Source organism: Peromyscus eremicus, chromosome 1 (assembly GCF_949786415.1).
Source record: "Peromyscus eremicus chromosome 1, PerEre_H2_v1, whole genome shotgun sequence".
In the NCBI taxonomy this organism is placed as follows: Eukaryota; Metazoa; Chordata; class Mammalia; order Rodentia; family Cricetidae; genus Peromyscus; species Peromyscus eremicus.
In genome coordinates, this window is record NC_081416.1 from 159,191,598 (window position 1) to 159,217,103 (window position 25,506).

Genomic DNA, 25,506 nt, shown 5'->3' on the forward strand with positions numbered 1-25,506 from the left:
TCTGGAAGAGCAGCCAGTGCTCTTAACCACTAAGCCATCTCTCCAGGCCCCAAATCAACATTTTTGTAAAAGGGGCTGGAGAGACGGCTCAGTGGTTAAGAGCATTTGCTGCTCTTGCAGAGGAAGAAAGAGAAAGGAGAAAGAAATGAGGTCCAGGACTGGTAACCACGAGCTCAGCCCAACAACGCCCAACGCCAGGCCTACTGTGCCGTGCCACGCCTGACTGGGGACAGGCACAGGGAACAGGTGTGGCCTCTCAGCCTTCTGTGGCCTCAGTTCCCTGCACAATTCCTCTTGGCCCAGTCAGATTTGCCTCCCAAGCTTCCCAATTGCCCTCCTGGAGCCAGACATCTGAGCCCCCACCCACTGCAGTAAGACACTGAGCTGTGTTTAAATTTTATTGTTCACAGTGAAGATAAGGCCCTGCGGCTGAAAAACTAAGTCAGAAAGTTCTACACTGGGAGACCACATGGAGGAAGGCACTGAGGGAACCATCCCGACTCTCCATGGAGCCTTCCTCTCTCAGGATCAGGAAGGCGCTCAGAGCTTGGAGAAGGTGACACTTTTTGTGTCCTTCTTCTCCATGGCTGCCTGGACCGACTTGATGATGTCCTGGGTCTGCAGCATGCTCATGTTCCAGGTGGCCTGGATCAGGGTGACCGACAGGGCACCAATCAGAGGAGGGGCATGCCTGTGCAGATTCCCTAGCTGATGGCTCTGGGCCAGGGAGGGCCATGATCGGTGTAGGCGGGCCTTACCATGTAGTCAAGGCTCTCGTCCACAGAATGGTCTCGGGAGTAGATTAGGTTGATTTTTGACCCCTGCACAGCCACAGGGCTCTTGCTGGAAATCTCAGCCGCCAGGGCAAAGGCTGAATTCAACATGACGTCCTTATCTGGGAACACGCGGCTGCCAGGGAAGGAACAAGTAAGAGGGACCTTCTCCCTCTCCCCTGTGGACGGCCAGGTGGCCTCAGAGAAAATGGGAAACCCCAAACAATGGGCTCAGCCACAGGGTAATGCTCAGAGGAAGCAACAGCCGCTCTGAGAAAGGCCATTTGGACTCTGTGGTGAGGATACAGGAGACCATGGAGCCCCACCCTGACCTGGATGGCCCTGTGCCCCTCCCTGCCACCAGCCAGTCAGGGTCCTACCTGACCAGTCCACTGTCCAGGGCCTCGTCAGCCATCATCTTCCGGGCGGTGAAGGTCAGCTCATTGACCAGGCTGCATAAGGGGGAGGGAGATCAGGAGCCGCGGTCATCCTGGCTGTGACCCCTCCTCTCCGGGTCACTATCACACCTCTCACCTCTGGTTCCCGATGACCTTGGGCAGTCGCTGCAGGGTTCCCACATCGGCAGCCAGACCGATATCCACCTCCTAGAGGGAAAGAGTTATCAGGGTTTGCTCTGTCTGCTCCTGTTTCCACACACGCTCAGTGCACCACCGTCCACTGCCTGCAGAGGTTCAGCACCCTCCAGCTCAGACACCTCCCAGCTTGCTCACAAGGCCCTTTCCAGAACCCTGGGCTCTAGCCTGCCTCCTCCCCTCTCCAGCACAGATGGCAGCGTTCCCAGGTGTCCCTATGCATAGACCACTAGCTCACTGACGGAAGTGCCCAGGATGACATCCTCTACAGCTGAGCCTGCGTGCCCTTTCAGTGCTGGGCAGTGCCAACTCAGGGCTTTTTTTTCCACTTGTGCCCTCTACCACTGAGCTACATACACCCACAGCACCCCCAACCTCACCACCGTCCTGACAAGGTCTCCCTGGGTAGCTCAGGTTGGTCTGTGTGACGGCTTCTGTTTACTGTCAACCTGACAGAACCTAGAGATCAGCTCTGATGTACTATCTTTTTTTGTTGTTGTTTTGTTTTTTCGAGACAGGGTTTCTCTGTGTAGCCCTGGCTGTCCTGGAACTCCCTCTGTAGACCAGGCTGGCCTTGAACTCCTGCCTCTGCCTTCGAGTGCTGGGATTAAAGGCGTGTGCCACCCCCCAGCATGAGGGTGGTACGTTAATTGACTGCATTAACTGATGCGGTTCACTGTGGGCGGGACCCTGGCCTGGGGGGCTGGGCACCAGCATGCACTGCTCTCTTCTGAACTGGTAATGTGAGAGCTGCATCAAGCTCTCAGTGCCTTGACTTCCCCGCCACGGTGGACGGTACCTGGAACTGTGGCCTAAGATAAACTCTTTCTCTGTAAGTTGCTTTTCCAAACGTTTTATCGCAGCAACAGGAAAAGAAAGCATGGCAGCCCTCCACTCACTCTACAGCCCGGGCTGCCTCAGTCTCTGAGGCTGAGGCTACAGGTGTGCCTCTCCACGCCCTGCCTCATAAGGTTTGCTTCTTACACCTTCTTCCAGGAACCCCTCAGGACCAGCTGTCTTGGCCTGCACTGTCCCTGCTCAGGGGGGCCCCCCATTCTGTGGCTGCCTAGCACCACAAGGGTTCCAGAAGGGAAGAGCTCAGGAAGGGCCTCACCTTGACCTGGAAGAAAGCATCCTGGGCACAGTAGCGAATGTCACAGGCAGAGATGAGGTCCACACCTGGAAGGAAAAGGCCAGGGACAGTGAGTAATGACAGGAACCAATTCCTCCTCCCCAAACACGGGAACACAGCTGGGGACCAGGTCTAATTAGCAACAGCTGGGCTGAGGTCATTGGGTAGGGGTTGGGGAGTGCAGAGGGTTAACAGTCTCACCTCGTGGTGGCCAGCGGCTACAGACTCACCTGCACCAATGCAGCCTCCGTGAATGGCAGCAATCACTGGCTTGGGGCACTAAAATGGAAAAGGAGGGTTGGGGCCAAATCTGGCGGAGGCAGGGTAAGCAGAAGGGATGCCACCCAGCCCCGAGCCACCTTCTCAATGACAGTGAAGGTCTTCTGGTATTTGCTGATGAGGTCACGGAGGTACCAGGCCATGCGGGCCACATCATCTCCTGGGGGCTGCAGGAGGCTTGCCATGTCCATGACGTCAATACCTGGTGAGAAGGCATGAGGGGGTTCCTTAGCTTTCACGGCCCCGCTTACTACACCAGCCAGGGCTCAGAACCCCGGAGCTGTGGGTCCAGACACGAACATCTCCACAACAGAGAAAGAAGCTCACAACAGTCTGGGGTATCAGGGATTTCCTGTAGGACACCAAATATCTATTTGTTGTTTTGTTTTGCTTAAGACAAGGTTTCTCTATGCAGCCCAGGCTGACCTCAATTTAGAGTCTCGGGCTTCAGCTTCCCCAATGCTGGGAATATTGGTGTTCCCAAGAAAGACATTCTCCATGAACGGTAAACTATTCCTACACAGCTAGGGGGAGCCTGTGAGCCCCGTCTTCCAACCCGTGCAGAATAAAGAAGAAGTCCGAGCTGGTTTGGAAGAGCACTTGCCTATTACTCGCCAGTGAGGTGGAGGCATGGCTCTGTGCTAAAGTATTGGCTAAGAATTCACAAGTGAAGACCTGGGGGTGTGGCTCAGTGGTGGAGCACCTGCCTAGAATGCAGAAGTCTTGGGTTCATCCTCAATGTTTTAAAAACCAATCCAAAAGCCAGGCAGTGGTGGCTCACATCTTTAATCCCAGCACTTGGGAGGCAGAGCCAGGCGGATCTCTGTGAGTTCGAGGCCAGCCTGGTCTACAGAGTGAGTTCCAGAACAGGCACCAAAACTACACAGAGAAACTCTGTCTGGGGGGGGGGGGGGGAAGGGGGATCCAAAGAAAGACAAAATCCTTCAACTGCATGCCTGGAGCCCAGCACTAGGGAAGCAGAGGTAGAAGGATTGCTTTAAGTTCGAGGCCAGTCTGATCTACATCCTGAGTTCTAGGACAGCCTGGGCTACAGAGTGCAAAACAGTCTCAAAATAAATAAACTAAATAAACCACTGAGAGCGTCAGAATTCCTCAGTGGTTAAGAACGCTTGTTGCAGACATCACGGCAAGGCCGCCACGGTCATTGCCACTCTCCGAGCTTCATCATGCCACCCAAGGATGACAAAGAGAAGAAAGATGCCAGAAAGTCGGCCAAAAGAAGACAAAGACGCAGTAAACACGTCTGGTGGCAAGGCCAAAAAGAAGTGGTCCGAAGGCAGCATTCAAGACATGCTCAACAATCTAGTCCTGTCTGACGAAGCTCCACACGGCCAAGTCTGTGCTCTCCAAGAGACTGAAGAGCGGCCGTTCCTTGGCCAGGGCAGCCCTCCAGGAGCTACTCGGTGAAAGACTTAGCAAGCACAGAGCCCAAGTCATTTCCACCCAACACACAAAGGGTGGAGATGCCCGGCTGCTGGCGAAGACGCAGGAGCCACCACCGCCCAGCACCCCCAGCTATTTTATTTTATGTGTATGGGTGTTTTGCCTGCATGTGTGTCTGTGCACCAGGCACATGCCTGATGCCAATGGAGGCCAGAATGGGGGTATCGGATCCCCTGGAACTGGTTAAGGAAGGTTCTGAGCCACCTCCACTGGGATTCAAGCCCCAGTACCCTGCAGGAGCAGCCGGTGCGCTTCACCTCTGGACCGTCCGCCCCGTGCTGTCAGTTCATTTGTCTTTATCTTTTTCCCCACCAGGGTATCCAGGCGCTTGGGGCGGGGCTAGGTACGCAGTAGACGTTCAGTTACTGGATGATTCAGATAACACCATAATCCTTGGTCTCATGTGGAGACAGACAAGTGAATAAGAAAGTGCACTGTCAATTCAGACGTGACTACTCAAGCCTGTAATCCCAGTACTCCATGAGGGTGAAGCTGGGGCAGTCTCGTGTTTAAGGTCGTTTGAGCTACTAATGAAACCCTGTCTAAAAAAAAAAAGGGCCGGGCAGGAGTGATAGCTACAAAAGCGTGAGTAAGGGGGTTTGCTTCCCAGAACCCCTGTGAAGACCAGGTGGGCACAGCAGACACCTGTTATTGTATAACGTATTTTTTTAAAGACTAATTTATTTATTTATTTATTTATTTATTTATTTATTTATTTATTTATTTATTTATTATATGCAGTGTTCTGCCTGCATGTGCCCCTGCAGGCCAGAAGAGGGCGCCAGATCTCATTACGGATGGTTGTGAGCCACCATGTGGTTACTGGGAATTGAACTCAGGACCTCTGGAAGAGCAGCCAGTGCTCTTAACCACTGAGCCATCTCTCCAGCCCCTATTGTTTAATATTTTGTTTGTGTTCTGACAATTAAAGTTTGCCTGAAGATCAGAGGGTTGAGCTAGCCACTAGTTGACCATAGAGGCCAGGCAGTGTTGACACAAACCTTTATTCCCTGCACTTGGGAGGAGGAAACAAGAAGATCAAGAGTTCAAGGCCACCCTGGGCTACACGAGATTGAACCAGTCTAAAAGAGAAACACAGCCTGGAGGTGGTAGTGCATGCCTTTGATCCCAGCACCTGGGAGGTGGAGACAGGAATATAAGGTGGGTAGACAGGAATGAGTGCCCATTCAGTCTGAGGATTCATAGAGACAGGAGAGCTCCCCATTCAGCTTCAGGATTTGCAGAGGTAAAAAGTTACTGGTGGCTGCTCTGCTTCTCTGATCTTTCAGCTTTCACTCTAATATCTGACTCTGGGTTTTTATTTAATAAGACTAAGTAGGATCACACTTCAACCTGTAATCTCAGCTTGGGCCCAAGAGTAAGGGGACCCCTGGAACAAGCTGGCTAGTCAGACTAGCTTGACTGCCAAACTCCAGACTCAGGGAGACACATGCTGCAATGTATAAGGTTGAGAGCAATCAGGAAAGACACTGGACATCAACCTTGTGCTAGTGCCTTCATACATGTACACACACATGCAAAAATATAAACAACCCCCCCAAAAAATAATAAACAAGAGGTAGGCAGGAAGGAGGTTAAGGCAGGAGGATCAGAAATTCAAGGTCAGCCTGGCCTATACAGTGAGACCTCATCACAAAGAACCAACTAGAAATTTAAGGACTGGAAAAAAAAAACAACTGAAGTTAAAAAAAATCACTGGGTGTGTTTCACAGCAGAACAGAGATGCCAGAAAAAGCCATGGTAACAAATGGAGAAGGATGCAAAGAGGAGAAAGGTCAGTAGAGTGACTTCTACATCAGGTGCTCAGTTATTGCAAAAGCCTATGACATGATTAACACACTTGGCTAACACCAATATAGGCTTGGAGAGGTCCAGAGCCTTGTTCAAGGTCACAGGTCCACTATGGGAATCCAACTTAAGGATCCTGTCATGTTCTGTTGTACTAATTTCTATATTTGAATTTGTGGGGAGGGAATTCTGGGTTTTATGCCAGCCCCTGAGTACATTCACATGTGAATGTTTTAAAATAGACTTTAAAAAAATAGCTGGTCTAGCCTGGTGGTGGTGCTGCACACCTTTAATCCCAGCACTCTTGAGGCAGAGGCAGGCAAATATCTGTGAGTTCGAGGCCAGCCTGGTCTTCAGAGCGAGTTCCAGGACAGCTAGTTCTGCTGTGAAACATACCCAGTGATTTTTTTAACTTCAGGTATTTTTTTTTCCAGTCCTCAAATTTCTAGTTGGTTCTTTGTGATGAGGTCTCACTATACAGAGAAACCCTGCCTTTAAAAACCCAAAAAACAAACAAACAAAAACAAATTAAGCCGGGCGGTGGTGGCGCACGCCTTTAATCCCAGCACTCGGAGGCAGAGCCAGGGATCTCTGTGAGTTCGAGGCCAGCCTGGGCTACCAAGTGAGTTCCAGGAAAGGCGCAAAGCTACACAGAGAAACCCTGTCTCGAAAAACAAAAAATAAATAAATAAATAAATAAATAAATAAAAATAAATAAATAAATAAAAATTAAAAACCCACTGAGGGCTGTTTATATGGCTCAACAGTTAGGAGCCCATCTGTGCTATTCTTGCAGCAGACTGGGGTTGATTCCCAGCAACCACATGAAACTGGTCACAACCACCTGCAACTCCAGACCCAGGGACTCTGACATCACTGGCTTCTGTGGGCACCTGCACTCACATAGATACACATACATAATTAAAAATAATAAATCCTGCCGGGCGGCGGTGGCGCATGCCTTTAATCCCAGCACTCAGGAGGCAGAGACAGGTGGATCTCTGTGAGTTCAAGGCCAGCCTGGGCTAGATAGCGAGCTCCAGGACAGGAACCAAAACTACACAGAGAAACCCTGTCTCGAAAAACCAAAATAATAATAATAATAATAATAATAATAATAATAATAATAAATCTTTTTTAAACAACCAAAACCCTAATTGAGAACCACAGCAGGGCCAGCAAGATGGCTCAGTGAGTAAAGGTGCTTGCAACCAAGCCTGACCAGTGACCAGCTTAGTTCCATCCTGGGGAAGGAGAGAATCAGCTCCCCAAAGCTGTCATCTGACTTGTTTAGTCACAAGTCACACACACACAAGTAATTTTTTTTTTCCCTAGACAGGGTTCCTCTGTGTAGCTCTGGCTGTCCCGAAACTCTCTCTGTAGACCAGGCTGGTCTCGAACTCAGATCCGCCAGCCTCTACAGAGTGCTGATACTAATGGTGTGCGCCACCAGCTGATTTTTTTTTTTAAATTAAGCATTGCAGAAGAAAAGGAGGCGTTCAAAGCACTGCTCAGGTATGGTGTCATGCGTGTTTATAATCCCAGCATTCAACATTTAGGAAGCTGAGGCAGGAGAATTACTTCAAGTTCTAGACCAACTTAGTCTAAATAGAGAGTTCTAGGCCAGCCACGGCTACTTAGGGGGAGGGAAATGAACGCAAAAAGCAAGGGTGAACAAACAAAATCATCAAAGAAAGCAAAGGAAAAGGCAGCACGGCGGCTTTACCACCAGGAGGCAGGGGGGCCGGCAGGGAGAGTCGTACCTGAAGTGAACATCTTTCCTGCACCAGAGATTACAACAGCCCGACAGTCGGAGTCTTCTGATATCTTCTGGAAGCATTCCACCAACTCCCTGCAGAGGAGCAAGAAGTGCGGGGCTGTATCTGGAGTGAGGAGCCCCTGCGCCTGCCCACCCCTGCCCCCTCTCAGCCTGCATCTGCAGACCTCCAGAAAGCCCTGTTCATGGCATTCCTCTTCTCTGGCCGGCTTAGCTGTACGTGGAGAACATGCTTCTGGGCCTTTGTCACTTGAATCGACTCATAATTGTGGTCTGAAGATACCTCAGGGGCTCTTTTGAGGGCCTCTTGTGCAGAAGAGCTCAGAGGGCGAAGGCTGACATTGCCGTACAGCTGGGTAGTACCTCTCAGCTCTGGGGAGAGATCGGAGGGGCCTTTGAGATGCCAGAATGGGGACACGTTGACAGCACACACCTAAGTGACCCAACTCAAGTTCCGCAGCGACCCTGGCCTGACCAGACATAGCTTTTAAGATTAGGGTGTGCTTCGGAGTGGCTTCGGTCTGAGACTACTTCAGTTAAGACCGTTGTTTGTGAAAACGACCCAAGCTTGAGGACAGAGAATGCAGATCGGAAGACAGGCCTAAAAGTTATCATTTCATTAAACTACACAGGGGCTCCTGCCTCTATAACAAGACTACACAGCAACAGGTCCCCACAGATTAAGGGGTAACTCACGCTGCATCAGCAGAAAGCGCAGTTTGCTGGTAACAGTCATCATCCCTGCAGCCCTCTCCTCCGACACTCTGGCGCTGCGCGATGCTCTATGGGAGAAAACAAAGGGGGCGGGCACAAATGTCCGCCATGTTGGTCAAGGGCATCGAAGCTACCGCAGCCGTCGCCCTTTAGTAGTGAGGCCCATCTACTTCGCCATCTTTAGTAAGGGCAACCGTAAACAGTACTCCGTCCTGTCTCATGTGCTGAGGACGTTACATAAAAGTAAGACCTTTGGCCCAGTGGGAAGCTGGCCTGAGAAAGTATTTGGCTGCTGGAAAATTCTGTGTAAAGTTCATCACAGCGCTGTGTTATAACAAGAAAATTGCAGACAACTGAGATAGTCAATGACATAATGGCAGCCCCCTAGAAATCTACAGTCCTTGCCTGGATATGGGAACAAAAAAGTTGCTAGGATACAGACAGGCTAGAATTAGCCAGTTTTAATTCCCTTACCGCCAGAAAGTGGTACAACTTCGCGCGGGACTTGGGAAGCTGGCTCCTGGACCAAGGGAGTCACTGGTTCATGGTTTCTGGACATTTACAAGTGCTTAGGCCGGAGTAAATGACTGTAAAGCCCACTTTGTTTTGTGGTGCAAGGGGAGTGGCAGGCAGCATAGGCAAGCACTCTACCACTGGACAATCCCTAGCCTCTCCTTTTTTTATATAGGGTCTATATAAACCTGGAACTTGCAAGGATCCTCCTTCTGCCTCCTGAAAAAGGGTGGTATGCACCAACATACCGGCAATTAGACTCTAAAAAGAACCCAAAAAAGCTCAGTGTGGTGGCTCACATCTTTAATCCCAGCACTCAAGGGGCAGAAGCAGGTGGATCTCTGAGTTCAAGGCCAGCCTAGTCTACATAGCAAGTTCCAGGACAGCTAGAACTATGTAGATAGACCCCGTCTCAAAATAAAATAAATGTCCTTTTTTTTCCTGTTTTTTGGGTTTTTTGTTTTGTTTTGTTTTTCTTTTTTTTTTTTTTCTTTTCTTTTTTTTTTTTAAGACAGGGTTTCTGTGTAGCCTTGGCTGTCCTGTCCTAGAACTCACTTTGTAGGCTGGTGTTGAACTCACGTAGATCTGCCTGCCTCTGCCTCCCATGTGCTGGGATTAAAGGTGTGAGCCACCACACCCTGCCTGCTATACTATTAACACACACACACCCCAAAAAGTACTGAGAAAGCATTACCCAAGAGCATAAACTACTGTGTAAGTGTGCTCCTTAGAGGGATGTTTACCAAGAGGGTGAACAGATGTCTCTGGGCCAGTGGGACATTTCCTTCTTCATGAATGTGTGCTACCCAGGCTTACAATGAGCTAGGCAGGCAGGCTTTTTTCAAGAGTAAGATGTAGCAGCTATCAGGAGTGAGTAATGTTTTACTTTCTATTCAATAGAAAACTGACAAAAAAAAGAAAGGACACCCTAATTTCAGCTAAGAAACAGCACAAAGAGATTGTTGTCTTTATCAAAAAAAAAAAAAAAAAAAAAAGACCAGAACTTTAGGTCCAGAAACCCTGGAACAAATGGCTAACTGTGGTGCCTATTAGCATACCAAAGCACACACTGGTTAAGCCTGTATCTGTGACTCCTCAGCATCCCCTACCCTGAAGTCTTGGTTCTCTTCTCCCAGCTTCTCATTCCTATATAACCCTGCCATTTTGGCCATGTGACCTCTTTGCCCCACCCCCACCCCATTGCTGGCTTCAGTCTACTGGTCATGTTCAGTCTACTACTTTCTCTCTCTACTCTGGACTCTTCTAGATGCCTCTGGCTGTTCTCTCTCACACATCTAAAATAAAAACCTCTTCAACCATACCATGGAGTGGTCATGTCCTCATTTCATTCAGTGAAATGTGTATCATTTAATGTAACTAGTATAAAAAGAAAATAATTGTGGAGTGTGTATACACCTATAGGTCAAATTGCCAACAGAAAATGAACTGGGATAGTAGATGGTGATGAAACTCATTGAATTGCCTTGATTACCTACAGCAAACTCAGGTAGATCTAGTACTTCCCATCTGATACCATGTGGCTGTAGATGGCTGTTTAGCTGGAGTGCCCAAATTATCAAGGACACATTCTTGTCACCTCTGCCACCAGTGTGGCCTGCTCCCCTGCAAATTATCTCCTCCCTCCAGGACATCAGTTCCTAACCCATGTTCCTCCTGGGACCTGCTTCTGAAGCCATCTTCAGAGGCTTCCATCTGAATCCCAGGACCATCTACCAAACACTCACCAGTTTGCACCCTCTAACTCCACTGTCAAGTTTACTTCAGGATGAAGGCCAGGTTAGTTAGCAAGAGGGGCCTGGAAACTACTTTCAGAACCAGGTTAAATAAACCATTACACCTCTGAACAATGACACTCTGCTCGAGACAAGGTACCACTGTCACTAGTCATACAGAGCACTATTCAGAACTTTTTTCTTCCTAAACACTTGAGCAGGTTAAGGCACTTCCCACCAAGCCCAACGACTTTTACTTGACCCCAAGGCTTGCTGGATGTGTGAGCACATACACAAACTAGAAATGTAAAATACTTGCTTATGGAGGGATAGAATCTGATTTTTGCTTTCTTCTATTTTGTCTTCGCTCACACAAATGCAGGTGTGTTTAGGTGTGTTTAAAACCCATTTTGTGGGTCTTCCTAAGAAAAGCCGCAACACTGTTCTCATTGTGACGGTGTCATGTCCAGACTAGCCTCACACCACCCTATTGGAGTCCTGGGTGGTTGCTCCATTTTTTTTTTTAAGACTATGTTTCCTTGTGTATCCCTGGCTCTTCTGGAACTCACCCTGTAGACCAGGTTGGCTTTGCTGGGCATCAATGGCGTGCACTGCCACAACCCGCTCCACTTAAGTTTTTTTTTTTTTTTTTTTTAAGATTTATTTATTTATTATGTCTACAGTGTTCTGTCTGCACATATCCCTGCAAGCCAGAAGAGGGCACCAGATCTCATTACAGATGGTTGTGAGCCATCATGTGGTTGCTGGGAATTGAACTCAGGACCTTTGGAAGAACAAGCAGTGCTCTTAACCTCTGAGCCATCTCTCCAGCCCCCCACTTAAGTTTTTAATTACTGATTTCTCCTTCCACCTGAGATTGAACTCAGCTAGGTCAGGCTTGCCAGCAAGCATCTTTAGCCAGAGCCATCCACTAGTGCCTAATCTCACTTTGTCAATGAATACCCACAACTAAAATGAACCTGCTTGGGCTTCAAGAATGTCACTGCTTTAATTCCAGTTTATTGTCCATTCTGTTCTGTCCATCCTGAGTCCACCACTCTTCAGAAACTGGGTGGGAGAGAGGAAAGCAGACACCCCACCCTGCAGCCCCAGCTGCAGTTTTATTTTCCAAACCATTTTATTGAAATGTGCCAAGATACATGGGCAGCACAAATGTATGAACAGGGGAAAAAAAAAAAATCACACATACAGTTATCTTAAAAAGTGAAGGTTAATCTTGGGAGATACCAGTTCCCCTCCCCCCCTCCAGAGTTCCAGAATTTCCATTGTGGTTAAGCGTCTACTGACCTAGCATTTAAAAAGGAAACAAAAACTGCAAAAATAAATCAAAACAGAACAAACCCAAAGAAAACCAACAGCATAAAGGAAAGACGTTTTCCTGCTCGGATGTGCTCTTGCCAGCATCTAATTAGGAGGCGTGCTGCGCGGTGGAGAAGCACAACTTCAGAGTGTACGGGTACGGGCCGTCTGCAAACAGGACAGATGTCAGGCTGGGCCCTGGACTCCCGGCCAGTCATCCCCACCCACCCGCCAGCACCCACACACCCTCTTCTGCAGGTCAATTACAGGGATCTAAGTCATCACCATCAGGCAAGGCCTGAGTAACTCCCAAGCTCTCAGGTGGGTGGCACCAAGCAGCCTGGCTGGCCTCCCAGGAGAATGTCATCAGACTGCTCTCCTGGTGACCAAGTCCCATCTGCCTGTGTCTGCGACAAAGGCAATCTCTAGGGTCCTATCTTGCGGGCAGGAAGGCTCTGGCATGCAGCCAGACAAGCCACCAGGGGTATTCTGCAGGACACACAGACACTCACTTGGGTTTTTCATCTGGTAATGGTTCAGGAAGCCCAAGGTCTCCAGGGCATCACTCTTAGAGTCCCACTCCAGCAGCCCAGAGGAGCTGCGCTCACCTGGATAAAAAGCAAGAGACAGAAGCAAGCTTAGGCTGAGGCAGCAGAGCTCAGTCTCCTCCCACCACCACCCAGAGGCAGAGGCCGGGAAAGACCGGGGCACAGGGACTCACTTTTGCCGGAAAATACTTTCACAGAGGTTGGCCGCTTCACTCCCAGCTCATCGCAGATCTGGGGCAGAAAGAGAATGAAAGAATTCAGAAACCCAGGACCGCCCATGCGAGCCTTCAGACAGACCGGGTCTAGCAGTATCACAAACCAAGTCGCCCTATCATCACCCTGTGACTTGAAAGGTTGGAAACCCCTCTTCTCAGGAGGCAGCACAAGAGGGAAAGTGCTTCTCTAACTCCCCTCCTGGCAGCCCCGCAGGCCTGAGTGACATTAAATGAGTGTCACTCAATTGTGGCCCCTCTTGCCCTACTTCCCCGACAGCCCAGGCTCTCGCAAACTTCACCCTCTAGAGTCATTAGACACCCCGAGGCCTGATGACCTGTGTTCGGACTCCACTCTTGGTAAATCACCAGCCATCACTGCTGGTTCAAGATGTCAACGAGCACAGTGTACACAACTGTCCCGTGCATGCTTCTGCCCTCACCTGCCCCAGCTATGGGCAGGGGAACCTGTCTGTTTTGGTCTTTTGCTGTGTCCCCAAACGCAGGGACCAGTGAGTGGCCTTGGGAGTCTGATGATTCCTTCCAGAACAGAATAAGCCCAACTCAAGGACAGTGCCACGACAGGCAGCTCCTTCCACACCACCTACCTCAAAGAAGTTCTCCTCAGTCACCTCCAGCGGAGCATTGAAGAAGTGCAGTACATTGCTAGGGTGCTGGATGCGGTTCTTAGCTGCCTGCTCTGGGGTAGAGAACCGATTGTTCCTTGACTCGCTGAAGTCTTTGTAACTGCAGGACCCGTCTTCTAGCCCATAGGACTGCCCGGGCATAATGGCTGGTTGCTTGGAAACACTAAGGAAAGAAAGGGAAGTCTTTGCTCCATACTGAATGGTCCTCCAGGGCCTGCCAGAGGCTCAGCTGGTCCCACGCCTGTCTGACACTGCGGGTGCTTTAACTCACAGGCTGCACAGCTGAGGTGGGGCTACCCCACTTCTGCCCAGAGCTTCACAAGGAAGCAGAAAACATGGCTCCTGCACCCACACCCCCATCCCTGGCTGTGCAAGCACCTTGATCTCAGTCAGCACTTGGACTATTACCCCTGCCCATGTCTCCCCCTCCACCTGCCCCGGCCTGTGGTAACAGCACCTACCAGACATTCATCTTCTGCCCAAACATGAAGTTGTTATTAAGGTGAGTAATGGCTCGGTCCACAGCATAGCCGTCAGCCATCTCCACCATGGCGGCCCCCGGCTTGCTTTTCATAAATTTCACCTTAGGGAAAAAGGGTGTGATTTAGCACCAGTGTCCAGCTACCAGAGTCCTCTCCCCTGTCAAGTCAGAAGCTAACTCCTGCTCTGGCTCTGGCCTTCCATTTCCTCACACGTGAATGGGAAACAGAACTACCCCCAATGCAGGCCTAGTTTCGGCATGAGCTCAATCCAAAGTAGGCAGCCGAGCACAGGTAGTGCTTTTCCCACCGGAGAGCTGCCCTATGAGGAAAACAGTATGCAGAATGAGCCCGCAAGCCACCTGCATGTTTTTGCTACGGCATGTTATGCATCCAGTCACAGTATCAAAAGAAAAAATTTTAAGTGCTGGGGATGGAATCCTGGGCCTCTTAAGCACTTTACCTCTGAGCCCTAAGCCACCTTACAGCGACTACTACAGTACACACTGGACGGAAGGCAGGCTCTGAAGCCAGGCTATCTAGCCAAGTCTTGCTTCCATGTAGAGTATTTAACCTGTTCCTTTCTGATTTAAGAAATACAGTGGGGGGGGGAGGGACCCCCACACAAACAACTACATAGGAAGCACCAACCCTCCAAGCTTTACTGTGTTCTCTGAGATGGTCTCATCTGTGGCCCAGTCTCCTGAGTGCTAGGGTCCCAAGTGTGTATCATCACAGCAGGCTGCTACTATTCTTATTAGCTGGACCAAGCCCAGGACTACACTCTTGGACGGGGTTGACCAGCAAGAAAGAAGCCACGAGCTACCAGGTGGAGTCACCTTTCAGCAGAGAATGCAGAAGGGCCCGAGTGGTCAGTCCAGAGGCAATGTTGACATCACCATCTCTACTGTGTGTGGATTCTTAGGACTCCCGACTCACTGGTGCCCTTGTGCACTAAGTCTTAGTACTTGAACATACAGGTAACTCAAACTCGTGAAGCAGGCTGTCTGCGCTGTAGGAGTCACTACACAGGATGCACCTCACTGTTCTTCCCTCTGCTCCCCTCCATCTGAGGCTTGGGGCCTCCTTCAGTTCTTCAAGGAAAGCAACTCACCTTCTCCACATTGCCATACAAGCAGAAGACATTGAAGACTCGATCACAGTTCATCTTAGACTGATCCAAGCCATAGACCATGAGCACAGGGCTGTCAGCGTGGGGGCCATAGTCGGGTGGTGGGGGAGGGGGTGGGGGATGACCATACTGGGGGCCATAGCGACTTGGGCCCCGACGGTGACCCCCCACAGGTGGGCCCATCCTTCTCCCTTCGTAGTGAGGTGGGGGGGGCCCGTAGCCCTCATCATGGTAATGGCTGTGGTACCCACCATGGGGCCCTCCTGGGGGGTGGGAAGGAAAGAGAGGGAGGACGGGTGAGAATTTTCGCGGCGGACGACGGGCAGGGGCACATGAGCCACGGGAGTCCACGGAGGGGAACCCCCTGCCCTCACCATATTCTGCGGGATGATCTCCCAGGAGAGGGGGCTGCCGCTGGCGTTTGTTGGGATTACTGCCAGGGTCACCTGTAGATCGAAACAAGAGTTAGGAATAGAACTCAAGAAAGACTCCCCCGACTCCTAACTGGAAGCCCACCCACCGCAAGGCCTCGGAGCTCCTGTGAGCACGGCTGCAGAACCCTTTCCTTACAAGGGCTGCCAGGGCCTCCATCCTATGGCCTGGGGTCGGGGCATGAAGCCCAGGTCTCGGCAGTTGGGACCCACTCCCCTGCCTCCTTTCGCTAAAAGGAGACCAGCTTCTTTCTGGGCTTACTTGCTCTCCCTTGCCCCAGTGTGTAGAAGGGAACAGGCAGCAGGGACAGGAGCAGCTCCCAGGCTGTCTAGGGAACTACAGTGTGGGTGTGTTATGAAGGGAAGAGCAGTTTTATAAATTAATGCCCAATGAAGGGAGAAAGATTAAGGGCAACAAATAAGTAACCCAAGATGGACGGAAATGAAGTGAAACCGCCCAGAAGCCCCTAGGTTCAGGGCGCACAAGGCCTCACTCCAGGCCTATCTTCATCACCCCTGGCTCGCCACCCTCCACACACCACCCAGCCCTTTGAGAGGGACAGATCTGACAAGCAGGGCACCAGCACAATCAGTTTGAAGGAGCAGTTAGGTACAAGGCATCAACATTCTCAGACCCAACAATGGCGCAGAGCCCGTCCCAGCCCAACTGTAGTTCTTAACCATTAGTTCAGCGCTTAAGTGACGGACACTGGTAAGCACTTTACAGACATCACAGCTTCTCCAATTCCTCACAACAACCCTATGAGGTAGGCACTCGTTTCCCAGCCCCATCTTACAGTAAGAGATTAGAGCAGTTACTTTGTCACTGAGCAGTTAAGACACTCTTGCAGATCAGAGGCTGAGCTAGGACCTCAGCCCAGGTCTGGGTGGCACCAAGACCCAGAGCGTGAAACCGCTGCCCTTTCCTGCCACCCTGCCTGGGTTTGTTCTTTAACAGTCATTACAAAGATGGAAAAAGGCTACTTACAGCAGAAGTACAGAGTACAATGTCCATTTGTCACAAAAAAACAAATCTGTATTTTTCTCTTACCATTGGACGCTTCAACAGTGAGTTAGCACAGTTCTGAAAGATGGCGTCCCATCAAACATACACTGCGACCCTGCATCACATGGTTTTACAGTCATAAATACAAGTCACGGTACACATCCGCTACATTTTTCTTTAAGAATCGTTTTAAAAGTCAATGTTCTGATTAAATCAAAATTGGCTCACAGATGCTCTGTCCTCAGAAGATACCAGAAAGTGGAAATGAGGTGTGTGGAGTGGGTAGTGTCCCTCCGTGTAGTCACCTCCTCACACTGTGTGCTGCAGTGCGGTGCTTCTGGCTGTGTAGCGCTCCATGTGCGTGTCTCCTGGTATGAAGTGTGCCAGTGGCCCCACTATGCTTGCGCTTTGGCCTTGGTAGCGCCCGGTTACCCACCAGCAGGTAACTGTGTGCCTCTGAGCTGTTTTTGATTTTAGGTCTGTTTTGGTTTTTTGATTTTTTTTTTGTTGTTGTGGTTAATTTTTTTTATTTCTGATCTCCAGTTGGTGCAGACTGTGTTGGCAGCCGGTGACTGCAGGAAAAAAAAAATCAAAACACAAAAGAAAAAACAAGGCCCTCCCCAAACCAAAGGACTTAAAAAACAAAACCCACATGGCGAGGAATGGAGAGAGGATCCTATTGTCTTGGAGGCCCATGGAATCTACTTCAGTCTATGATCGAATCGTTCTCCGAAAAGAGCACCGCTGGCTGGCTGGGTGAGCTCTGTTCTGTGTTTCCTACTTCTGTGTACATTCTTGGGTTCAAGTTTGCTTGGATTTTGACTTTTAATGTTTAATAAAAAAGCAGTGTCTGCTGCCATGTTGCGTCTCTTTCTTTGTCTCTGTCTGCCTCTGTCTCTGTGCTTGTAGCTGTTCCTTGGAGCGCGGTGTGGTGTTCTTGATGTAGTGAGCTCAATCTGCGGCTGTTTCTGGGGACGTGGTGGAGGCTGCATGTTCTGTTCTCCAGGAAGAACTAGTGGTTTTGTGCCCTGTGTGTTGGTGCGCAATGTGCAGAGGCAGAGCCGCTGAAGTGTGGTTCCCGAGGGGGTGGCGAAGCACCGCCCTCACTCCAGGTTACCTCATCAGCCCTCGGTTTTTTTTGGGCCCCAGGCTTGGGGCAGCCAAAGCTGAGAGGCATCAAAAGCAATGCACAGCCAGCCCCTGCTACTAGCCCCTGCCGGTCTGCACATCTTCTATTTGTGTTCTTTGGAGAAGAAATGGTTGGTTGCCATGTTTCTGTCAGCAGTCATGTAATGCCATTGCTCGCTCTGGTACATTCACTTGGTCAAAATTTGCCTCTGACCTTTGGAGGGAGCAGCCAGGCCCAGAGGGACAATTCTGAGGGTCCTTGGGAGAGTCTAGCCCACCCTGCCCACTGGCTCTCAGCTGCAAAGCAAGCAAGACAGGCCCACCTACAAGTGTAGGGGTGAGTCTCTGACCTCCCAGAGTCAGCCACCAGCCTCCTCCCACAGCCCAAGGCCTAGTTCGACGTATCAGACCAAGAGGTGGTTGATCTTGCTGATTTTCAGAGGGGTGATGCTGTTTTTCAAAGATAATCCTTCCCCTCTCCCACCTACCAAAAGTAAATCATTCTTGACAGCACTAGAAAGGGGCTTGTCCCTGTGGACCCCTGAAGAGATGCCGGAGTCCCCTCTACAACGGAGATCAGTAATGTCTGTCCTGGTCTCATCCAAGTGTCTGACCTCTACAAGGTCTACTTGCTTGAAGGCTCTGCTTTAAACCCCTTCCTCCTGAACCCCGACCATCAGCCCCTCAGACAGCAGAGAGGGTCTCTGCTCATCCTCCAGGGAAAAGAGACTCAAGCAACCCTAACCAGGCTCTAGAATGAAGGCAGCAAAATCCTATGGAGCTGCTATTGACCTCTGCCTCCTTGCCATGCCTCCTCCTCATAGATGCCCTGTCCCGACCCTGCCCAGCCTCAGCCTCAACTCTGCCCCTTCAGCAGACTCAGGAGGCAGAACTGACCCAAGGGCCTTCCCATGCCCACAGGGAGCCCAATGGCATTACATAACCCTGAGCCCAGGTCTATGAAGTGCACTACTCGAGTGAAGAGGCAAGGCAGTGTGTTTAGAACAAAGTAGCCATCAGGATTACCTTGTCCACTGAGGTTGGGGTTTGTGTAGTCCCAAGTATCTTGATCATTCTTGAACACATTTAAACGGGTAGGCTGCAAGAACAAGACAAAGTTTGAGACTGGCCATGCCTCATCTCAACAGGTGACTAACATCAGGTAGTCACTCCCGAGACTCACCTTTGCGTACTCGATCTTCAGAGTGCAACAGCCAGAATAGATGTCAGCCCCATTAAGTGAGGCCTTGGCCCGCTGGGCACTTTGCACAGAATCAAATGTGAGACAACTTAAGGAAGCTACCAACGTGGAGCTCTGGAAGTCATTACATTGCCGGATAAAACAAGGACCAGACAGCACTCAACGAGGGTGAGCACCACCTATAACCTCAGGCACAGCAAGAGCCAGAGACACACCAAGGACTGCCCTCAGAAAGCAGCCACTGGCCAGGGCTCTCTGGGATCTGCACTCTTCTTTTTTTGGTTTTTCGAGACAGGGTTTCTCTGTGTAGCCCTGGCTGTCCTGGATCTCACTCTGTAGACCAGGCTAGCCTCGAACTCCCAGAGATCCGCCTAGCTCTGCCTCCAAGCACTGGGATTAAAGGCGTGTGGCCCCACCACCTGGCTGTGATCAACACTCTTATCCCAGCCACCAAGAGATAGCAGCAACAGCTTCTCAAGCTGTCTCATCTTATCTCGAAAATCTACACTCTGCCTGCTTTAAAGGTGGCTTCTCACTGCATCCTAGCCAAGGGGGCCCTAAAAAGCCATCTTTATCAAAACCCCCCTCTCCCCTTGTAAGTCATTCTGCAGGGCTTGAGTCTTCTGATTATAACCCCATCTACACAGAATACCAACCAACCACTTCACTGAAGACGACTGTGGATACAGCTGAGTGCTCCCACCTGTGCAGTATGCATGAAGCACTAGGCTCAATACAGGGAGTGGGGTGGGGGTTAACACACCACCTGAATAAAACAGCACCCTCTTGAGAGAGAGGTGCCCACATCACCTGCTGTTACATAAACCTCATGAACTGTTTGTTCCTTTAAGATTTGCAGTGTATGGCTCCCTGGTCAGACTTCCACATAACTGTCTCTGCAAAGGCATTTGGTATGTGGCATGAATTCTCTCTGCCAAGCCCTGAGAGGTCCCCCAGATCAGAGAACACCAGTTTCCCAGAAAAGGATATTCCACCATAGCCTGGACTCCATTCTTCCGAAAAATGACAATTCTCTGGACAGGACCACAAGGATTACAGATAGTGTAAAGAACATCCTATAAAAGCAACAAGAGGCAAGATAAGGGGCCTTGGCATGTCATGCTAGCTCAGGGTGGAATTGGGACTCCAGGGGAAAGGAGATCTCAGAGCAGCCTAGAGGAATGCCTTCAGCACACACCGTGGTTATGGAGTAGATGGGGTTCAGGATGGTAAACAGAAGCACACTGTTGACGCTCCGGGAGTCATCAGAGTCGCCGGGGCGAGAGATCTTCTGGCTGGTGGAGTAATTGACAAAAGCAGGGTGCCCAGCAATGTAGATCTGGTTGTCGGCTGCGTAGTTCACTGCATTACAAGCCCCGAGCACATCTTCAAACTCCACCAGCGCCTGTCTCTTCTTTGGCATCACCACCACATAGCTGCAGAGAAAAGGTGGATTTCAGTCCTCTTGCTCTCTGTGACCTGATTCCTGCTCCTCTGAACTCTGACCCCAATACATCAAGTGATCGACAGTCATCTCCTGACCCCTTTTCCTGTTTCAGAAGAGACCGTCAGAGTGCTAATCAATCGCTGCCCAGACAACCCTGTGGAAGAAGGAATCTAGGCAGCTTCATCCGCATTAGTCCACGGTAACGCTAAGAGACATAAGCCCTGGTTTCAGAAGATGATGTCGTACCTGATGGGTCCAAACTCCTGCAGGGCTTCCACGAGGTCAGCTTCCACCACACCATCAATCAGGCCCCTGATGTGGACAACTGGGGAGGCAGGGGTTTTGTGGGGGTCATCGTAGTTCTCCTGAAAAAGGATGGACACACTGTGAGTGAGAAGAGGGACCCTGATCCAAAGCCATCAGATTGAGAAACGCCTTTGAGTGGGTAGCCATCTGCTCACTGGCTTTAGTTTCTTTTCTTTTTTTTTCGGTTTGGTTTTTCGAGACAGGGTTTCTCTGTGTAGCTTTGTTGTCTTTCCTAGAACTCACTCTGTAGACCAGGCTGGCCTTAAACTCACAGAGATCCACTACCTCACAAGTGCGGGGATTAAAGGCGTACACCACCACCGCCCAGCTGGCTTTAGTTTCTAAGGAAGGCTGAACGTAGGAAGAACTGGAAACTCACATTTGGCCTTCTTCCTGGAATCTGTCTCTCCTCAATCAACACACAACAGGAAGAGTGGCTTGGAAAGGGGCCACACCCACGGTTAGAGCTCCAACAGCTGCCTGCTGGCCTCAAGAACACCCTCTGCATGTGCTCTAACTTCTCTACGCTTTCTCTGGCTAGGCAAGCTGTGGTCATTTAGTGACTGTTCCCCACAAGTCACCTTCATGTCCAGTCAGGGTAAGACACATGGCTTCTAGGACAACATGCCCTTCCTTACACTGACTAGGCCAAACTAAAGAGAACAGGGCCAAGATCTTCCACACTGAACTGCTACCTCAACCTGTCAATCTACCACAGCTCCTCCTCAGGGGATGGATCTTTCCACACACACCCAAGCTTCTGGGGCTCTGGAGGCAACTTTCTCCTCGTCTCTCCTGGGCTCTGGGCCCAGGTTCTTGTCTGAAGATCACTGGCCGAAGCCCATGAACACTAGTGGGTTCTTTTTCCAGTAGGGAACCACACAAGACACACTCTCCCGAGCAGTTTCAAGCTAAGGCTTGTCTCCCAGAGCTCCGAGTTTGTTTAATCCCAGCCCCACTCCTTCCTGTTCTGTGAGGGAGTCTACAAAACTACCCATCTCAGAGGAACAGCAACTAATGAGAGAGATCTTTCACTTTAAAATATTGGGGATGGGGGCAACATACCACACTGCCCATGAGATGCTCAGAGAACTCTCTGGAATCAGTACTCCTTCAACCTCAGAGGCTCCAGCAGTCTAAAATAAAATGTCTTCCAAACAGGGGGAAATCTAACATCCTAAAGAGGCTAAGCGAGTAAACGCTTACAGCAGAAAAGCAGCTGAACAAGAGGGCATTGTTTGTTTGAGAAGGAGTCTCACTATAAAGCTCTGTCAGGCCTGGAACTCACTACGCAGAACAGGCTGGCCTCAAACTCAAAGAGATTCGCCCGTTTCTGCTTCTAGAGCACTGAGATTTAAGGCCAGCGCCACCATGTCCGGTAGGAGGAGGACTTTTAGAACACTTTTAAAAGGAGTGCGGGACTGCAGCCCAACACAGAAATCAGAACTGTGCCTTTTAGGAGAAGACTGAGTAGGCAAAATGCCTCCGTGCATGGCCACAGGACCAAAATATTTTAGTTTATAAATGCCCCTCTCCGGGAAACCGAAAGCAAACTGAGCGATGACTTCTAAGCTCGGCTCACAAACTCTCTTCCGTTTTACAACGCACATAGCATCAGAGGTCAAATATTCTAGCCTGGTTGGGCGTTATAGTCTCAACAAGTCAACTCCTGTAAGACGCGACCGTGATCCGGATTTCGAAGGGGCGGAATTGCCGACCCCACCGCCCACCCACTTCCCGCTCACAAGAGCTGGTTGCAGAAGCGCGCTTGCGCATGGGGACATAGACTGGAAAAAAAGAAAAAAAAAAAAAAAACTGATAAAGGGAGAAAGGGGAAAAAAAAGTCCCAGCCGCGTGCCTGGGCCCCCCACATGCCAGACCGCGGCGCCTGCGCACTGCGCCGCCTGCAGAGGCAGCCGCTTCCTCCGCCCCCTCAAGCCCCGCTACGGGTTGCGCGCACGCGCAGGCGACTGTCCTCGCGCAAACCCCGCCGTTTGCCCAACGCCTGCCCCTCCCCCACCCCACCAAAAGCGCGAGGGCTGCAGCGCGTGCGCAGAGGTCCCCCGCAAAAATAAATCGCTTTAAAGTAAGAAATTTCCCCTTTCTTCCGGGAGTCTAAAGCCCTGGCCTCACCCCGCCGCCGCCGCCCGCCGCCCCGGATCCTCCGCCGCCGCCGCCTCCGTGCTGGTCGCCGGCGTTTTCAGTCTTCAGCCGTTTAGGGGCTCGGCCTCCCTCGTTGCCGCCGCCGTAATAGCGACCACCGCCGCCTCCGCCGCCCGCCGCCGCCATCTTCACCATCGCTCCCGCCCGCCTCAGCTGCTCGTCCGGCTGCTGCCTCTGCTCGAGCCGCCGACGCCGCTTCTCCGCCCGGGGCAGCAGCCTCCGCGACATGGCGGCGCAGAACCCGCCTCCCCCCGCCTCTCATTGGGGGAGGGACACGCCCGTCACTCGCCGCCCCCACCCGATAGGGGGAGCCACTGGCCCTGCCGTGGGGGGAGGGGAAGGCCCCACACGATCCCTGCCTATTGGATAGAGCCCATGCCGTTCTATTGGAAAGCCCGCCCTCGTCCGTCAATCGCACTTCTTATAGGTGAACGTTTCCTGCCAGTCATTCCGTCAAGCCCCGCCTTCTTAAAATAAACTTCGATTTGATAGGTCGGCTTTTTGGCATCGCTCCGCCTTCCCACAGACAGCAAATGGAAGCGGCTCCCCGAAGGTCCGCCTCCTTCCCACTCTCATTGGTTTCCTCCCTTATCGATCACTCTGAAATCCTTGCGTCCCCCAGTCACAACGATTACCTTCCCGCGCCACTCCGCTGGGATACAAGAAAGGCCTTCCCTTCTGTGTTCCTGCAGTGGTTCCCGCAGGTGCCCATCTTCTACGTCACCACTCGATTGGTCAATGGAGAGTGGAAAGAAAACCCTCTTACCAGATGGTATAGGGCGACTGATAGTCTCTGATTGGTGAAAAAGGGGGAGCCCGTAGGCGCTCTCTGGCGCAATCTAGGAACGGGCCGAGGACGCATGCGCTACCGTACTTTTCGGGGCCTCAGGAAAAGAGGTGACTCTAAGGAAGCGACTGCTGGACTACCCGGACGATATTTTGCTTGCCTGCTGTTTGCAAGCTCCGGAAATCTAGACCAAGACAGCAGTTTGCAGCTATAACCCCATTAGTACGTTTCCACTTCACCTTTATCCTATCCAAAGCTAGAGGGTTGTTATTCTTTGAAAAAGAACCTCCAAATCTGAGCACTTCTAACTATAAAAGCACTCATTGCCAACTGACTTCGGACCCTGCCAAGCGGCATCATTTTACTTTAAATTCAGACACAATAGATCTCTCAGTTTAACTCGATTCGCACGTGGTAACAGCACCGCGTCCTTGGGATTGCTTTGTAGCCCGGACTAGCTCCCTGGAGACTGCCCTGAAGGGATTGGTCTTCCTCCTAGGGTCCTGCGAAGCCCGAGAGCTGTAACGCGGCCCAGAGCCCATTGGGGAGCGGGCAGGGAAGGTTACTGACGGAGGATCCTGACCATAGTCCCGTCCACAGGCGAGTCAAAAAGGCTGTGGAACGCTTGCCTAGCACAGACAAGGCGCAAGTTTACACACCACCACCACGACACACACACACAAGTCTGAAGGTCGTGGAAGATTCACAGGACGCCCCAAGCGTGCTGGGGTACCTTTCCACCAGGTCAGTGGGATCCCCAAAGCCGGGATCCTCTTAGGACTAAGTTTAAAATGTAAGGACACAGGGACTGGAACCCCGTTTGTTTGGAGAAGTAAAGTTTTGAGCATGGCGTGGTGGTTGCAAGCCTATAATTCCAGTGCTCTGCAGTCAGAGGCAGGATTCCCTTGAGTTCAGGGCTACCCTGGGCTCTAGTTTAAAAAAAGAAAAGTTTGGAGGCATCAGATGATCTAAACGAACCTCCACCCTATTCACTGGACGGATACTCCAAAGCTGGCACTCCCAACGTGGGGTGCGCCGCGGCGCAGCAGGTGACGCGCGGCGGCGGGGCGGGCCGCTCCCGCGGAAGGGCGGGGTCCCGCGGAGACGTCAGAGGTGGCGGTGGGGGAGGGGAGCGGGCGGTCGCCTCCCCGCCCCCGCGCCCGGCCCGGACGCCCCTCTCTCGGGCGCGTCGACGGCACTCGACCAGACCCTGGACAGTGCGGGCCGCTTGCGGACCACGCGCGCCCGGGACAGCGACTGGCGCCCGTGCCGGCTGCGCCCGCAACCAGTCCCCCGCCCTCCCGCCGGCGCGGCGACGTGCGTCCCGCCGGTCCCCCCGCGGCCCTCCCCGACCCCGCGGCCCTGTCCCCTACCAGCTCGGCGGCGAGCCTGGCCGGCCGTCCGGGATCGAAAAGAGCAGACACTGGGAAGTTTTGGGGGAGGGAGGGGCGGGCCTTAAAGGGACCACGACCTCTTTTCACTGGGGGAGTGGGGGAACCGAGGAGGTACCGAAGCTGGAACGGAATGGGAAGAACGTTGGGCCGCTGCGTTCGTTCTGGCTCCGCGTTCCCGCTCACCCTCAGTCCCACTCTCCACCTTAGCCAGGAAAAAAAAGTCCCCCAGTTGCTTGGGGTTCACGTGGCAATTTTCCCCATTTGCTGAGTGTTTTGGAGGAAAATGTAGACATGTATGTTGTACAAATGAGTAAGCAAGGCTCAGAGCACCCAAGGTGCCACAGCTGCTAAGTGTCTGACATCGAAAACTATTGCAGGGTGATGTCTGTGTGCTTATCAGAGAGCACTAGAGAATGGTGGAGAACAGCACAGGCTAGACCCCACGGCCGGGTTCAGCTACCCAGTGGAGACAGAGAATCTCGAGTTTAAGGACAACTTGGGCTATATATCTGGATCAC

General features: G+C 51.4%; 2 protein-coding genes and 1 pseudogene across 4 annotated transcripts; 1 reads left to right on the plus strand and 2 right to left on the minus strand.

Annotated features, from left to right (window-relative positions):
* Positions 1-385: 385 nt before the first annotated feature.
* Positions 386-8,442, minus strand: Ech1 (enoyl-CoA hydratase 1). Its single transcript, XM_059279836.1, has 10 exons — positions 8,371-8,442; positions 7,995-8,260; positions 7,814-7,902; positions 2,858-2,979; positions 2,729-2,777; positions 2,481-2,545; positions 1,308-1,378; positions 1,154-1,225; positions 759-909; positions 386-645 (listed from the first exon to the last, which is right to left on the minus strand). The coding sequence occupies exons 1-10, from the start codon at positions 8,440-8,442 to the stop codon at positions 541-543; spliced, it is 1,062 nt and encodes a 353-aa protein (XP_059135819.1). The 3' UTR covers positions 386-540.
* On the plus strand, positions 3,884-4,595 carry LOC131895295 (small ribosomal subunit protein eS25-like; annotated as a pseudogene).
* A 3,464-nt stretch (positions 8,443-11,906) lies between the features above and the next one.
* Hnrnpl (heterogeneous nuclear ribonucleoprotein L) lies at positions 11,907-25,090 on the minus strand. 3 transcript variants are annotated; one of them, XM_059276616.1, is made up of 13 exons: positions 22,778-23,074; positions 20,585-20,703; positions 20,090-20,327; positions 19,880-19,967; positions 18,874-18,968; positions 18,717-18,789; positions 15,500-15,571; positions 15,108-15,388; positions 13,976-14,097; positions 13,476-13,677; positions 12,829-12,886; positions 12,620-12,715; positions 11,907-12,275 (listed from the first exon to the last, which is right to left on the minus strand). In XM_059276616.1, exons 1-13 carry the CDS (start codon positions 23,033-23,035, stop codon positions 12,217-12,219), a joined length of 1,761 nt encoding a protein of 586 aa, XP_059132599.1. In that variant the 5' UTR covers positions 23,036-23,074; the 3' UTR covers positions 11,907-12,216. The 3 variants fall into 3 exon arrangements, with proteins under 3 accessions (XP_059132599.1, XP_059132606.1, XP_059132595.1); XM_059276623.1 differs by lacking the exon at positions 22,778-23,074 and adding an exon at positions 24,968-25,090 and having other exon boundaries at positions 15,108-15,571; XM_059276612.1 differs by having other exon boundaries at positions 15,108-15,571; positions 22,778-23,076.
* Positions 25,091-25,506: the final 416 nt, after the last annotated feature.

Excerpts from the sequence above, each read along its gene's own strand:
- Hnrnpl (XM_059276612.1), bottom strand. The coding sequence starts at position 23,035 with ATGTCGCGGAGGCTGCTGCCCCGGGCGGAGAAGCGGCGTCGGCGGCTC. Across the intron at positions 19,968-20,089 it reads CCATCTACTCCATAACCACG|GATGTTCTTTACACTATCTG; the intron begins GTGTGTGCTGAA and ends TTGCTTTTATAG. Across the intron at positions 15,572-18,716 it reads CCCCAACCTCAGTGGACAAG|GTGACCCTGGCAGTAATCCC; the intron begins GTAATCCTGATG and ends TTCGATCTACAG.
- Ech1 (XM_059279836.1), bottom strand. The coding sequence starts at position 8,442 with ATGATAACTTTTAGGCCTGTCTTCCGATCTGCATTCTCTGTCCTCAAG. Across the intron at positions 910-1,153 it reads CTGGACAGTGGACTGGTCAG|CCGCGTGTTCCCAGATAAGG; the intron begins GTAGGACCCTGA and ends CTTCCCTGGCAG. Across the intron at positions 646-758 it reads ACGAGAGCCTTGACTACATG|GCCACCTGGAACATGAGCAT; the intron begins GTAAGGCCCGCC and ends ACCCTGATCCAG.